This window comes from Python bivittatus, unplaced genomic scaffold (assembly GCF_059951505.1).
Source record: "Python bivittatus isolate LINGU-HERP-01145 unplaced genomic scaffold, Pbiv_v1 ctg000190_np1212, whole genome shotgun sequence".
Classification (NCBI taxonomy): domain Eukaryota; kingdom Metazoa; phylum Chordata; class Lepidosauria; order Squamata; family Pythonidae; genus Python; species Python bivittatus.
The window spans coordinates 3,462,350-3,478,804 of record NW_028277042.1 but is presented as its reverse complement, the minus strand read 5'-3'; the positions used below and the strand labels follow the sequence as shown (position 1 = coordinate 3,478,804).

At 41.5% G+C, this 16,455-nt stretch overlaps 1 protein-coding gene across 2 annotated transcripts in view; it reads right to left on the bottom strand.

The window, feature by feature from the left end:
* The window catches only part of GNAO1 (G protein subunit alpha o1), a 215,640-nt gene that overhangs the window by 115,291 nt on the left and 83,894 nt on the right, over nt 1–16,455 (bottom strand). For both annotated transcript variants that reach the window (XM_088135920.1, XM_088135919.1), the window contains exon 3: nt 12,104–12,245. In XM_088135920.1, coding sequence (XP_087992046.1) covers nt 12,104–12,245 — 142 coding nt within the window. The remainder of the gene's footprint in view (nt 1–12,103; nt 12,246–16,455) is intronic.

Below are 16,455 nucleotides of genomic sequence, written 5' to 3'. Positions count from 1 at the left end.
ACAAAAACCTAGTCTGGAATGATGATGACATCGATCAGCATACCAAATTCATCTACTGAACTAGGTAACTGCTTATTTGAGGGACACTGCTGAATTCAAACCAGACAGAAAACAGAGCTTATTACTGGCCCCACCTTCTCAATTTCATAGGCATGCAACTAGCCCCTTTGAGCGGTCTATTGCTAGATTTCCATGGTTTCGCTGTATCTTCTCACTTCACTTTGTGCCCTGTCCCCTTTGCAACAGGAATTGCTGCTGGCTCCCTAATGGTGAATCACTAACCCCACAGCTTCCTCATTCTTAATATTGCATTAATGTCACAGTCTTTTCTAGGTCTCTTTTGTTCTGCCTTGCCATCTCCCTGTGGCAACTCGGAGGCATCCACTGTATTTTATTAATGAAGCACATTCACAGAAGCTGCCAGACTTTCTGCAAATGGAAATAGCTGAGATTTTCTTTTTTTCTTTTTTTTTTCCCGGGTGGGGTGGGGGAATGCATGCACACCTAAAAACAAAGCAAAACCACAAAACTGCCTAGAAACCCAACCTCTTCATTATGGTTCAGCTCTCCTGCTGCAAAGCCTTTGCTCGGAAAGTGAAAGAGGAGGTTATGAATAGATAAGATAAAAGAGAAATAGAAATGGCAGGAGAAAGGGTTCAATGAGCATGTTCAACACTTGTTACATTTTCAGTCTGGGGGAGTCTTCCCACCCATATGTGCTGGTTTCTAAACCTGCTATGAAGAAGATGAGGTGGAAGCCCAGGATAGATCTATACATCTCATACATGTTGTCCTCTGATGAAAAGGTCACTATGTCTCAGCATGATGGAGCTTTGGAGAAGTCATGACAAGGACATTGCTATATTTCCCAGATGACACTATGCTTTGCTTTTTCCTAAAAGTCTTGGCAAGCTAATAAAGTGCAGTTATGACCACCATCCACGTGTATCAGAAACACTATATCCCAAGGACCAATATGAACCCCGCCCCTCATTAGATTTCCTCTTGGAGCCAACTGTGATTGTGTTGCCACATAGAACTACAACATAGCCCACCAGATTTTAACCTCATGCACTGGGCACAGTATGTTGTGCAGATCAGGAAATTAGGCTCACTGAGTAAACTATGAGTAAGATAACTATATCTATGTCCTGTGAAAACTGTTGATCGGAGCTGTGTCATGAGAACCAGCTTGGAACGAAGCTAGTTAAACAAGACACCACTGGGACAGCATGTCCTTTTTTATTCCTTCCCATCCAGGAGGAGCCAGTGATCTGGAGGATGTCATGATTTCCAAATCCAGAAGCTTCTTTATGCTTCTTTATGTAGGCTCCCACCACAGCAGCGGTTCCTGACACAAGTCTCTATCCCACCCCTGGGATGATTACCACACTATGCAGAACTGCTGGGTTTATACTTCTCATCAACCTACTTTGGGTATTGTAACTGCAGAAAATGGATTAATAAACCTTATTTGTCCTGAGTGCCTTTGTATCGGCATGGACCATTCACTTCACAAAGAAAGACAGGGCTTGTGTTTCTCTCTACCAGGTCAAGTGAATCAGCCAACTGTTCAGAGCAGGAATGCAAGCTAAGACATCTCTGACATGTGGCTGACCAGAGTTTGCTTCAACACATCCAGTGAAAGGGAGCCTACCATCTCTTCAGTCATTCGTTCCACTGTTGAATGACTCTTAAGAAGATTTATTTCTAACATCTGCCTTCCGATAAGAGATGGAGATGAGGCTGAGTAAGAAAGAGAAATATCTCTAGACACAAGCAACTAGCAGATCAGGAATGCTGTTTTAGGCTTGCATGCAAAAAGCTTCAGAAAGACACCCCTCCACCCCCCACCCCAGCACTTTTGAATGGATCAGTAATAAAGGAGGACTGCAGGATTTCCATCTCAGTTCTTGAGATAACCCCTAGTTCTGGGCATGAAAAATGACTTTAAAAAGGCTGTGTGAATCTTGCTTCCTTGGTCATGCTTTGCAGTTAAGGGGCCTGATGCTTCTTGTAACAAAGGAAAGGAAAGGAAAGGAAAGGAAAGGAAAGGAAAGGAAAGGAAAGGAAAGGAAAGGAAAGGAAAGGAAAGGAAAGGAAAGGAAAGGAAAGGAAAGGAAAGGAAAGGAAAGGAAAGGAATCTGTGTCCTGCTTTCTGAACAACAGAGAACAGGTCTTGATTTTCTTCTGTGCAACATCTTTTCAAGAACTGGGAAAAGGCCACCTTATTCCTCCCTTGATCTTTGCTTCTGAAAGCTAAACATTCCCAGTTTCTTCAGTTGCTCTTCATAGGACAAGGATGCTGGGAGTTGTAGTTCAACAACATCTGGAGTGCAACCAGTAGCTTAGCCCTTGACTTAAACCAAGCCTGCTTACTTTCAGCAAAGTATCTGCTTCTTATACCCTTCACCACCACTAGGCATCTTCAGTCACACAGAACATGCCATTTTCTTTCAGACTCTTCATGGCTACGTTCACACAACAGGTTTAATACCAGGTCCCCAGAGAGGCTGCAGATGCATTAGCAGTATGCTGAGTTTGCTTGTTGCTCACTTGGGTTAATGTTATCCAATCCTAGCTGGTTTAGTCAGTGATTCAGTGCTTGAATCTATGCAATGGATTAATTCTGCAATCAGGAGAAATATGTTATGTCAAGACCATCAAAATATTCATTATTTGAAGTTCTTCGGGCAGTGTCCCTAATCACTGGAGATTCTGGAGCTGATATTTTTGACATGAAAAGTAGACGCTTCTCCCTGGACTCCTATTCTGAGAAAATCCTCCCTGAAATGAATTGGTCATTCAGGAGCCTGTCAGATCCTGTTTCTCTTGCTCTCTCTATTTTTTGAAATCCATTTTTGGCAGTTACTTTCTAATTTAAAATTAGAAAGAGGAAGATGACACTTAAGTTGTCTGAAGCAAAATTTCATTAGGAAGAAATACACACTTGCCTCTCCGGCAAATAATGTTATTAAAAATAATTGGTTTGCAAAGATGTGCATGACTACCATATTCCTTAGATGAAGAGTGTTTCCCTAAGTTTACAAATGGAGCTTTTCTGCACTAATGTGAAGGCTCTGATTCTGACCTGAAAGAGGAGGTCTGTATTATCTTAGTCCATTCCAGTCCAACCTTAGTCCACCACCAAGATCAACCACTTATTTCCCTAACCACAACCCAATAGCTGGCAGCTCCTGGTTGAAAGTGAATCAAAGAGGTGAGCTTAAATCATTAATTTTAAGGGAGGCTTAAATTCAATGCTATGGCAGCAGAAGTGCCATTTACTAAGGAGTTGATCAGGACTTCAAAACCACCATGTTCTCCTTCCATTTCCAGGAGATCAATGCTAGACAGTGTATAGCCTTCCTTGGACTTCATCACCTACTTTCTTTCTTGCTATGGAGATTCTTTGGACACAGTCATATTTTGCTCCTCTTTGGATTACTTCAGAAGCCCAGCCCAAATTCTTGGTCCTAGTGTAGGACTTTGAGGGAAACATCTGAAATTACAGCAGGCGAATCACTCAGGAATCTTTCAAATTTTCTCCCAGAGAAGGAAAGGTGAGTGTTGGAAAACACCATGGAGAAATGCCTTTTTCTTGAGGAGTTAATAAAATGACCTCTCTTTTAAAAGCCTAGCCATTTGTCATCTTAACTCAAATGTTCAAAATATAATCATTATGGACAGAAGATATTATAAATGTTACAATAAGTGTTGTAATCAGCAGAGAGTGTCTAACTTTCCCACAGTAAACCTGTTTTTATCCAGGTTTATCCAGGGTATTCTATCTTGTTTTCCTTTCCCACAGATCTCAGCATTGTTGGAAAGATCTGAAGATACTTAATGTTCATTGGCTTATTTCAAGAAGGAGAGGGTGTACATTAGGATTTTTGAACATATTTGCAAGCCTTGGAGTCCTCCCAAGCATCCAGATTTTGTCCTTCTCCTTCCTCAATAACCTTGTTTAAGCTACCAACCTTTCAAGGCATGGTTGCTGAGTTTGTTTTCATTGTAATTTCGCTCCTTAAAATCTTTTGCTCTGCTCTTCTTGGCTGTGGTGAAACCGCAGCCATGTTGGATGGCTGCCACTCCCTTAGCTGAGCCAACGTTTAACCATAGCAACACAGCAGACTGGAAAAACCACCAGCCTGAATGACGATTCTGATAGGATGTTTTTGTTATATTTATTTGGTACAAAATCCTGGGCAGCACAGAAATGGGAATTCTGCTTCTTGCAAGGGAAGATGGCCATGATTTCTCCTTGACTCTTTTCAAATTTCTGATGATGCTTCAGAGAAACCCAGTGTTCTTCAATCTGCTGCCCTTCAGATAAATTGCATTTAGGGATGTGTAAATCACTAAAAATTGTGTCCACTTTATTGACTGCATTAGCATGGCAGGATTTCTACAGGTTTTTATAGACCTGCTTTAAATCCATAACTATATGTTTGTGAGAACATATAGAAACTGAATCCTTCTAAACACTCTCTTCTAATTTATGTAAAAGTGTAAATGAAAATGAAAAATGACAATTTTTTTAAAAAACGCAGCTCACTTCGCTTTCAATCTCCGTCTGGTGTGCTAATTTCCCTGCCATGGACTTTAAAAAAAAATTATTATTCTTTTTGACGCCTAAGTGGAAAATCGTCTTTCCTGAAAACACAGGAGTGCAAAACACATTTGAAATACAGACCCTTTTTCCTATACTCTTCTTTGGTTCAGTTTTTACATTTGCATTGAGAGCAACCCAACGGGTCAACAACGGGACCTTATTGATTGGGCAAGCTGACATAGAGCATAAGTAAGTTGCCTTTTACGGGATGATTTTGCAGAAAGTCAGTTAAAGACCCAGTAGAACATTTGAGCCATAGGCCAAGCTAGGTCACTCATGCCCTAGTCATCTCACAGCTTGACTACTGCAGTGTGCTCTACACAGGGCTGCCCTTGAAGACCACTTGGAAGCTTCCAGTGGTCCAGCATGCAGTGGAGCAGGCAGTGATGGGCATGCCTTGGCACACCCATGTGATACCTCTGTTCCACATGCTGCACTGGTTACCAGTATGCTTCTGGGTGTGATTCAAGCTGCTGGTTATGACCTACAGTACAAAGCCCTACATGGTATAAGGCCTGGTTACTTGAGGGACTGATCAGACAAGCTGGTTCGATCTGACAGAGTTGGCATGCTCCTTTCAGTTAAACAAGGCCAACTACTGGGACCCTAGAAGCTTGCCTCTGGAATGAGATTCTCCCTGACATCCATGTGGCTCCCACCCTGATGGCATCTCCCGGGACTTGAGTGAGGGTTGTTGGGGTCCCTGTGGGATTTGTTTCAGGGAGTGGGTGTGGTTAGCCAGACTTGCCAGTAGTTCCTGTTCTTTATTTCTTCCTTCTCTCTTTTTATAATTATTTTATTATATTTTATTCTGTTTAGTTTTATGTACACTGCCCAAAGTCAGTTCAGAGTTGGGCAGTGCCTCAATTGAATAAAATTAATTAATCTTGATTTATTGTCCTGGCTTAGCAAGTTGTATAAGCCCAACTTGTTTAGATAGCTTGTTAGTCAATGTATTGTTTGGAACCAGAAAATGGGTGAATTCAATAGCCAGATTAAGCACATTGTATGAACCTAGTCACTGACTTGTTTCAGCCAGCTCAGTATTGGCTGTGTTCACATAACACCAGTATTCTGGTTACTGAACTAACCCATTTGGGACAGGTCATAAAATACATTAAAACAGAATGGATTGTTAATTAGTTAATGGGCTGGACTGATGCAACATGCCAAGCCACGGGAAACCCTAACCAAGATTAACCAAGATGAATACTAACTAAGCCTAGATTTTTCTCTGATCGGGTTAAGCATGTTGCCTGAATGTAATGCAGCCTGTAATGCAGCAACTCTTTCAGTGTTTCAGGCAGAGCTCTTCCCCAGCTTCATTTAGAGGCACAAGAGACTGAAAGACCACTCCTTCTATATTAATATTACACAACAACTTTAGATTCAATTAAACAGGAAACAGAGTCACTCCCCTGGTCCTCAGCAACTTTTCCATCTGTCACTTTAGAAATGATAATTCAATGTTTGGAGAAATGCAGGGGGCAGCACCCAAAGCTTGTAGGGGAGTGTTTGAGGTTCTGGTTGTGCATCCCTAGCGAGTGCATCTGTAGACAGGTGAAAAAAGTCAAGATGTTAGTGATGACTGTGCAACTGAAACCCCACCCCTTTTTTGCATGAAGCTTGTTTAAAAAGGACAGGGCTTTGATCACACAAATGAAGCTGCCATCTTGACTTTTTTGATCACCTAAGGATGTTCCTGCACCTCATCTGCCTCAGTTAGGAGCAGCCAACACTTCGTTCAACTGGGCACTGCATCCAGAGTATGTGTCCCATATCGTATTACCTCCCATCCCATTTGAGCAATGGAAGCGTGGATTTGATCTCAGGAGCAGACCTTTGGAAGTCTAGGAGAACTTATCTAAAATGGAGGGATGGGATGTCACTGCCACTGTTCCATCATACTCGGCCAATGGATGAGGATGAAGACTATCGGACAACCCAACAGATAATCAACACGGCCTTAAAGAAAGGACAAAGATTGACAGAGCAAAAATTTTGTCACCGGGTGAATAATAAACAGGCCGTTCCAAACAGCCTTCTGCAGAATGAACAGAGCAGAAGAAGTATTACTTGGCTTAGCTGTGGGTCTCTCAAGATCGAAAATAAACTGTATGATGCACACCAAATCCTTTATTTAATTCCAGAGCAGACTAGCTTAATGGATGTAAGGAACTTGATGACAGCAGAAAGAGCTAGGTTGTCCATTTCTATGGGTCCTCAAACCTAAAAAGAGATGGTTCATTCTCTCTTTCTCTGCCAGTTTAGGTTGTTAGTTTTAGAGCTTTCCCAGCACTGAATTACAGTGCTCTTCACTCATTCCTAAGTCAGCAGAAAGTATAGCAACATGGAATTGGCTGCCTGCATTGCCAATCCTTCTCCTGCCTCAATTGCTTCTGACTTCTGTCCACGATGAAGAGTGCCAAAGCCTACAGATGTGACCCACCTTGAGGCTTCCCTCAAAGAGAGAAAAATTTATTTTAACACAGCTAAGGATGACTTAACCCTGTCTCCCTCATGGGCTAGGGATAAGATGAAGGCAATGTTATGGGGACATGGCAAAAATAGGATAACATGCCAAAGCATGTTGGTGCCCTGGTTAGATAAAGTGAGACATGGCCTTAGGATCCAGATTTTGTTAAGGAATGACAAGGACTTCATTGACAATGACAAGTTAATCCTGGAGGAATGGCTCTTTCTTGACCCATTTGCAAAGGATGTGCCAACATTTCTTTTTATGCTGCTTCACTCCATACTTCTTAGGCCCCTTCTACACTGTCTCAGTTTCCATTCCTCAATCTCTCAAAAGCAACTGGGAAACAGCCTGCAATCATCTTTATTTCTGCCAACCCGTAAACCCCAAAAACCAGAAACAAATTCACCCCTTTACCCTTGAGCTGCCCAGATCCTCTGCAACAAAAATCTCTGCCTTCCTCCTCTATGTAAAAAGAAAGAAACAAAACTTGTTAAAACAGTAGTCTGGTGTTTTGCATCCACTTATCCTCCAAAGAAGACAAGAAGAAAATCCTTCAGTGTCCTTCTCTCCTCTTTTTTGCCTGGGCTACTGAGGGAGTGGGGGGATGCAAAGCTGTTAAGTCAACTTTCCACTTGCAGAACCTCTAGGAAGCTGATGTTCAGGAGGAGGGTTGAGGCAAGAGGTCCTCCTAGTGGAGAAATGGGAAACCTGGAGGGCTGAACACCTGTACGTAGTGCCGGACTGCAATGTTTTGGTCACTTTGACACCACCACCATTTCTATTGGCCAATGTCTTAGAACAACTGTAGTCATCTTCTCTCTTCACTCTCCAAACCCTGAAGCTGTTACAGGTCCTGTAGCAGCAGAAACCCCTCACTCAAAAGGGAAATAAAGGCAAGAAATAACACCTCCAAATAGACAAGCTTATCCCTTGCAGAAGAGAAGAGGGGTCAGGCAGAATCTTGAGAATGGATGAGGCAAGAGAGCCTTCCAAGAGAAAAATGGGCTGCTCCACAGACCTTCAGCACTTCCAGCTGAAAATCAGGTTCAGCATGGTTCTTCTTTTTTTTAAAAAAATCATTTTTATTAAGAGATTTGACATAAATAATAATACATTCAAGGAAAAATACATAGCAAAGTGAGTGTGAAACAGAAAAGAAAAGAGAAAAAAACAAAGAGAAAAGAGGATAGAAAAAAAGAAAAAGAAAATAGAAAGCATGTCAAGCCACGCTTTCCAATTTCATCATGATTCCCTTCTTTCTATAACCTATTCTTTCTAATCATCAAAACCATAAATCACAAAATCATTTTCTTTCTCACGCAAAAAGTCCATAAGAGGTTTCTAGTCATCGATGAATGTCAGTAATGACCTTCAGCGTGGTTCTTCTTGCATGACGGAGATACCAAAGAAAATCAGTTCAGTTGCCAAAGCAGTTGACAGCAGGGGTGCAGAGCCTATGTGGAAGAACTGCAAACATCTTCCGTAGAATTTTCATTTTTATTTAATGTTATGAATTTAAAAGACTTCTATGGCCACCCATCTGGGGAGGCACAACTCTAGTTGGCTCACAGCAGTGGTACCCAACCAAAACACTATAAAAACCTGGAGCCAACACCACCATCTTCAGTCTCCCACCCCACCTTATCCCAGCCTTTGGGGGAAGAATCAGTTCTTTATGGCCTTCCAGAAGGTTAAGAGCAATGTTCCTCAACCTTGGCAGCTTGAAGATGTATGGATTTCAACTCCCAGAATTCCCCAACCAGCATGGCTAGCTGGGGAATTCTGGGAGTTGAAGCCCACACATCTTCAAGCTGCCAAGGTTGAGAAACACTGGTTAAGAGGGTGGGTAGACTGCCAGATCTCAAGGGGAAAGGTCTTCCACAGGACAGGCTGCTTCAATTCCCTTAATATTTTTGAACAGTCATGGGAAAACACACACACACACACACACACACACACACACACACAGAGCACAACACCGATGAGATGGTGCTTTCCTCCCCTGACAATTCTGTCCCTACATCAAGATGGAATAGCTTGCAACAGAAATAGGAACAAATTATAAATACCTTCCACCTCATAAAATTAAAAAAGGGCATTATAGGAAGAAAGCATTCACATAGCCCTATTCTTTCTATATATATATATATATATATATATATATTATTTAAGTACAAAAACAACAGAAAAAAGGAAAAAAGGACATGAATACATATACTTACATGATATTGGAAGCCCTTTCTTTCTTTCTTTCTTTCTTTCTTTCTTTCTTTCTTTCTTTCTTTCTTTCTTTCTTTCTTTCTCTCTCTCTCTCTCTCTCTCTCTCTCATGCTTTCATATTCATGCTTTCTTTTTCTTTTTTCTATCCTCTTTTCTCTTTGGTTTTTTTTTCTCTTTTATTTTTTCCCCATTTCCTCTCCTTTTTTGTTCCCCGATCCCTAACTGCTACTTAAATATTTTTATACACTGCTTCAAACACATATGATTATTGCTCATTTCTCTAAGTCATTTCAATTATTTTTTAAGCAATTTCTCTTTTTCTTCACAAAAGATATTCTAAAAGTCCTAGTTTGCCTTGCTGTGTAATATGTTATATATAAGGGAGCCCTGCCTGCTTGAATTTGGGTTGACTTCTGTTAGGAATATATACAGACAATGTCACATTGTGGCATATTTGGTCTCTTTTTTATTCATTTGTTTATATCACAATAGCAGATCTCATCTTCTGCATTTTTATTTCAACCTTCACCTTAGTGCAAATGTTATGCAACAACAACAACAAAGGATTACAATGTTATGTGTGTATTTTTATGTAAGTATATGTATCCATTTTCTTTTTCTGTTGTTTTTGTACTTAAATTATATATATAAAAGAAGGAATAGGAGCAAATTGAGGTGCACTGAGAACATCCCTTGGACTCTTCATCAGTAGGGAAAGAAAGATAGTTTGGGACAGGAGAGAAAGGTAGTGCCCCCATATAGCTTAAACCAATCTTCTTCAACCTGGTACCCCCCAAATGTGTTGAGACTGCAGCTCCCAGAATTCCTAGCATGCTGGCTGAGAATTGTGGGAGTTGTGGTCCCAACCCATGAGAAAGACATCCTTACATCATGTAGACTCTCCATCTCTCTCTCGCCTCTGGCATTCCATCCTCCATGGGGTAAAACACCCTAAGCACTACATGAAGAGCATAACACCAGAGAAACGGACCAGAAAAATGCCTGAGGACCTGTTAGGGGTTGGCAGGTTCTTCACCACCACCACTCTCTCAATAGAAGACTCATCTCCCCAACTTTCCCTTTGACCTCCCAAGCACAGCACTTCCAACGCCAACTTTATCTAAGGTAGCTTCAACCCCATGCCTCTCCATGACTTGATGACAGCCATGACAAGTGCATACAAGCCTGTGGCAGTGGTTCAGGGAAAACATAATGCCAAGGACCACAATCATTATTTTTCTGATGCTGCTAAACCAATTCCCTGAGGACAGTTCTCATGTTCTGCCAGGAGGCATTCATGCCAAGCCATCCCTGGATGAGAAATCCTGTGGTTTATGGGCAGGTGTGAACCAAACCTTTGCTAGGACCACAAAGCTCAAATTCCCACCAGAGACTGCAGGGAATAGTGGCTGTTTCGCAGCACAATGCTGCACTCCACACTGCAGTGGAATAATAAAGAAACAGTGGACCAAGATGAAGATAATTGCTGGTGCTTCCAGGAATAAGTTCACAGCTAAACAACCCCCATAATTAGAGAACACAGCTGAGCCATCTGAAGGGGATGGAACTGTGTCAGCAATTCAGCTAACAACTGCACAGAGCGATAGGCATTTACTTGGAAGTAAGTCTCTTTTTTGAGCCTGCTAACAGAGACGGTTGGATTTCTGTACAGTTACAGCCAATATGATTCTTCTACCCAGATAAATTTGCACTCCTCTATAGGTCCATAGTTCAAAGCTAATGTTTATATTCAGCTAACTGCTGGTGGAAAATTTAAATGCATATTTTCCCCTTCTCCAGAGTAATGCAGAAATTCAGTCAGACCAACCAAGAAGTAAATACTGGGAGATTGTAATGAAACAAGCAAGTACTGGTCCCACTATTCTTAATTTAGAACATCCCTCCCATTAATATGTTCATCTTCTGTTATAAGGAAGTTTGAGAGAGATGTCAGGGCAGGGTGTTCACTTGTACAGGGAATAATATCCTGGTTACTATGATTCTCCTGGTTTGCATGTACCCCTAGATATAACTTCCTATTTTGGCCATTCCCCATTTAAAGCCAATCCTTTAAAGGAATCATCTTTCGCCTTTGGTCCCCAGATGGAGCTTAGCCCAGGGTGACCTCAACAAAGCGGGACCAATTAGGGCAACCTCTGCTCCACAGTGATGTCACTTTTTCAAGCCCCCTGCCCCTTAACATGCCTGCATTGTGATGCTACAGCTGGCTTGCTTTCACCAGTTGTCAGCAAAAAGCAAACTGGTTGCACCCTACCACTGAACTTTTTTTTTTTTTTGCTGGCAAGCATTAATTAAAGTGCTGTTTTGGGAGGAGGGAGGGGCTTTCTGCTTTTTTTAAAAAAAAAAATCTGGGAACCAAGTTATATGAATTGATTTCACTGGTTATAATGCAAATGCTCCTGTTTGGGCCATGATTCCCCTCATCTCCTACCAGCATTGTGGATGGGCAGGGAGGACTGACTCCAGATCCAATAAAACCTAAGGACTCCAAATCAGGAAGGAGAGCTTTAAAGGAGGGTTTTGCTCCACACCAACCTCTTACATTGTCTACATGACCATGGCAGCTAAACTTTCTGTGAACGACAGCATCCAATACATAATTTCAGGTACATCCATTAGAAACATACTTGACAGACCAGGTGGAGTAACTTCTCAATTCCTTCACATGAAAATATTCTCACTAAGAAATGTATCATTGAGGACCACAAGGTCGGTGAGGTTTTATGAACTGAAACCATTTCTTCATTGCTATCTAGACCATAACTCACCCGCCTTTCCTTATCACCGTATTCTATGCCCAGCGTGTCCATGGCGCGGACAATAGCTGCCAAGGATTGAATAGTGTTGCTATAGACCACAGGCTTGTACTGCTTCACATCTTCTCCAGAAAAGCCATCTTCATGGATGATCCTTGGCAGGGAGAAAACAAAAAGCTGGTTAAGTTGGAGGAAGAGAGTGCTTCATCAAAAATAAAATTGGTTCCCTGTGTGTCTTTTATGAATGCCATGCAGAAACTGCCCCCCACCGGCAGAAATCCGTTAGGAAATTTGCTTCTGAAATTTCTTTTCAACAGAAAAGAAGGTAAGAGAAAGCCATGTAGCTGAAGAGGCACACCCTTGCACGTAATCATTTATGTATGATTATTTATTAATTACACAGATATCTATGCTGCTCCAATCTGTTGACTCCAAGACGCTCACAAAATCTCAGCGCAGTATTTAAGGTTAAAATGTACCATATCACCTCAAACAAGCAAGGGCTGACAATAATCTCAACCACTCGCACCCACAATAATCAATCTTTCATTGCCTCTGCATAGACCAGTGTTTCTCAGCTTCAGGAACTTGAAGATGTGTGGACTTGAACTCCCAGAATTCCCCAGCCAGCATGGCTAGCTGGGAAATCTGGGAGTTGAAGTCCACACATCTTCAAGTTTCCGAGGTTGAGAAACACTGGCATAGACTGTCCTAAAAAGTCAGTTTCCTTGTTTTTTCAGATGGAACTGCCACAACCTGCTCTCATTTACTGATTGCTTATGTCTAACATTCTCCCCATTTCTTTCTCAACCTCCTCAAAACCTTTCACCCATATGGAGTTCATAAGTAAAATTCTCAGGGGTAGAATGTGGTCTCTTCCCACTTATTTCATTATGAAGTGACCAAGGAACGTGTGTGAAAGTCTTGTCTTTGACGACACCATCATCCTCCCCACGCTCTGCAGCTTCCCTGGCCTCCTATGCTGAAGCCAAGGAAGATATCACAACGGAAGCCTCCAGAGGCACTTTTTTAAATAAAAAAATCAAAGTATGAGCAACCACGCAGGTTGCAGAGCGATCCAAAGATGTGCAACAGAAAACACAAACAGTAGCAGTTGCACCATCCATCACTTCCAATGATCCAAAGAAAAATTCAGAAGCGATTCTTGAGCTTTTCTCACCTGGAAAGGATACCTTTGTGAGACAAAATGGTGGTACCATTTTAATTTGTTTGTTTGTTTGTTTGTTTACAGGATTTATATGGCCACCTGTCTTATACAATGACTCTGGCACATAGTAGGAGCTTGGATGGTTTGATCAGAGTAACCTTCCTTAAACTGGTGTGGTGTTCACCAGGCATGTGGCAACTTCAAGTCTCCAGATTCCCAACCCTCAGGATTCCCCAGGATATCTGCAGAAACATCTGCATTGTGCTCATTAGGGAGAATCTCCCCTGGAAATTCTGAAAGGCCACCTGGCCACCCACAGCAGTGCCACGTCTCTGCACTTTCTTGCTATGTTGTTTATCTCTACTCCTCTTACTTCTCCTTGGCTCCTAATTGTCCCTGCTCCTCCTCTGCCCAACCCTTAGGGGAAATTAGCAGCTAAAGGAGAGAGGTAATAAGCATTGATAAACAATCAGTGCGCTCTGATTCCCATGAAACATGGCCTGCTTTTCTCCAGAGGATCTTGGAGAATTCATAACAGTTGAAGATGAACATGAAGCTCAGCTTTGCTTTTCATCAGATGCACTCAGTATAGCAGTGTTCCTCAACCTTGGCAACTTTAAGCTGTGTGGACTTCAACTGCTGGCTGGGGAATTCTGGGAGTTGAAGTCCACACAGCTTAAAGTTGCCAAGGTTGAGGAACACTGCAGTATAGAAATAAGAAGAAAGGCCCAGAGCTCCTGTTAGGAATTCTTCAGAAAAACATACATAAATCTGATTAAGATTTATTATTTTCTCTCACCATCAGGTGCATAAAACTTTACAGTGGGGGCCAGCAACCTTTTTGTGCAGCTGGTACACAGTAACCCAAGTGTAATAATAATTTAAAAAATTAAGCATGGCCCAAATCTCATGAGATTTCACATTTTGCGAGATTTTGGCAACCTCACCTCTAAGCTGTCATGTAATAACACTGGAATTTCCTGCGATTCAGCGATAGCCTGAGATTTGGGACATTCAAAATTCAAAACAGATTTTTCATGTGACATCAAAACACATGTTGAAGTTCTGGAATTAATTGGTACATATAGTTAGGCTTGGTAATAGGGAGATTGCAGAAGGGGTCAAAAAAGTTAAGATGGTGGTTGCAATTGGGTGATTGAAGCTTCACCCCTTTTTTATGTGTGTTGCACAAATATCCCTGTTTAGCTATAAGGTGAGCTACTAGGGAGGGAGGAAGGAAGGAAGGAAGGAAGGAAGGAAGGAAGGTGGGCGGGCATCTTACAGTTGTTCCAGAAAGGAAGGGCAAAAGGATGCAATGGTTTGAGGTAGCAGGAGATCTTTTAATGAGTGCCGTTGATGGGAGCCAGCTTAGTAAAAGCTATGGAATTATAAGGGTGGAAGGTCAGGATACACACATGCTGAAGGAACATTAAGGAATCTGTGCAAAACAGAAAAATAAACCCCCATTTCTAATGTAGGAGATGTTTTATTCCCTTTCTTCCATTTGCAGAGAAGCCTTAAGGACATAGGCATGCCTACAATGCAAGTATATTGTTGTTATCACTGTTCACATTTCTAATCCACCTACTGCTGCAGTTATTCCATTGCTTAAAAACAGAGTGTTTAAAACAATCAAACAAGAGAAACAGTGAAACAAGAAAGTAACAATATGATTACTAAATAGCATGGGAAATGTAAAATCCACTATTTCAACGTAGAGGACTTAAAATTATATAAATGCCAGGGAGAAGTGGACAGTTGTGGTAGAAAAACATCAATGTGGGTGCCAAGTGGGCTGAACTGGAGAGAGTATCCATTAATTAGGGCTCACAGCTTTGAAGGGTTTTTTTTCTCCTTTATGGTTTGTATTTTAGGAAAGACATTAAGGTTTGCCTCTAATTACCTGTATTTTAAACATTGCTTAGATGATGGGCTAGTGGAAATTGGCACAAGGCGCTTCTGCACACAAATGTAATTCACCCTAAAACAAGCTGGGTTCATCCCACGCATTTAGTCACCCCCAAAACTAAACAAAGTTAAATGTAGCTGAGATTACAAAATTGTGCAAAGGCAATTTGGACTTTCACTGGTCTGATTAAGTGTGGTGTGGGAACTCAGCTATGAGTTCAGCACGGTTTCTTGCTAGCGAGAGGAATAAGACCGCCGCTGACGCACCTCCCTCTTGCCCTGAGCAGATTGTCAAACACTGTAACAGCTTTGGATTGCAATAAGCCTATTTATTATTTGGAGGACCTTGTCCAGAAAAAATCTCAAATGTATGATTCCAAGAAACATAACTATCCAATTTCTAGTCCCGGGACACCAAGATCTGCAGGAAATGTACTTTTTAAAGAGGCGAGTCTGTTGGATATATGGAAGAAATATACCTCTTTTATTGCTTGCAAATTATGGAACAAATGCTTGCTTTTTAGAACAAAAGGAAGAAACACCTCTTTGGGTCTTCTGAACTGTCTTAAAATGATTCTACCATTCATGCATATATCATGATGAAATTGGTTTGACTGCCTGCCTTCCTTCTCTCTCTCCCTCTCTCTCTCTCTCTCCCTCTTTCTCTCACACGTGCATTGTCAGCCTCTTTGATCATCCTGGTTGGAAAGAAAAGGAGAATGGCAAGCAGGGAACTCAATGATATTAATTGATTAATTAAATGTTTTATCTGTGGTTCAGTTCTGTATGTGTTGTCTACATTAATTTGCTTTTTAAAAACGTAATTCAATTCTGCATTGTACATAATCTCTCTCTCTCTCTCTGTTTAGAATGCACAAATGCACACATTTCCAACAGGGGTTTTGTTGTGTATGTTTGCCATCCAAATCAAATCTTCCAATTGTTTGGCCCAATTTTTATTTCCTGTGTGACATCTGAGTGAAGGCAGGAAACATTGGGCAAAGCTGGTTGGCCCTGGGGCATTAACAGAGCCAAAATGGGGCAAAGATCCTGTTTCTATCCTCACCCCAGCCTTGTAAGGATAAGAAAAGATACGGTGCTGAACAGAAGTGTGATTGTCACTCATGATAAATAGGGCAAGCACTCTGTCCCTTATTACAATTTGCAAACAGCCTAGGAGGTTTCAGGCCAGAAAGTTTACTCTGGCCCTGGAGGCAAATGGTAACGCTAAACTACGCCTCAGTTTCTTCTGCCCTCTTCTCCTTTTTTGAAAAAAAGCCACAGGATT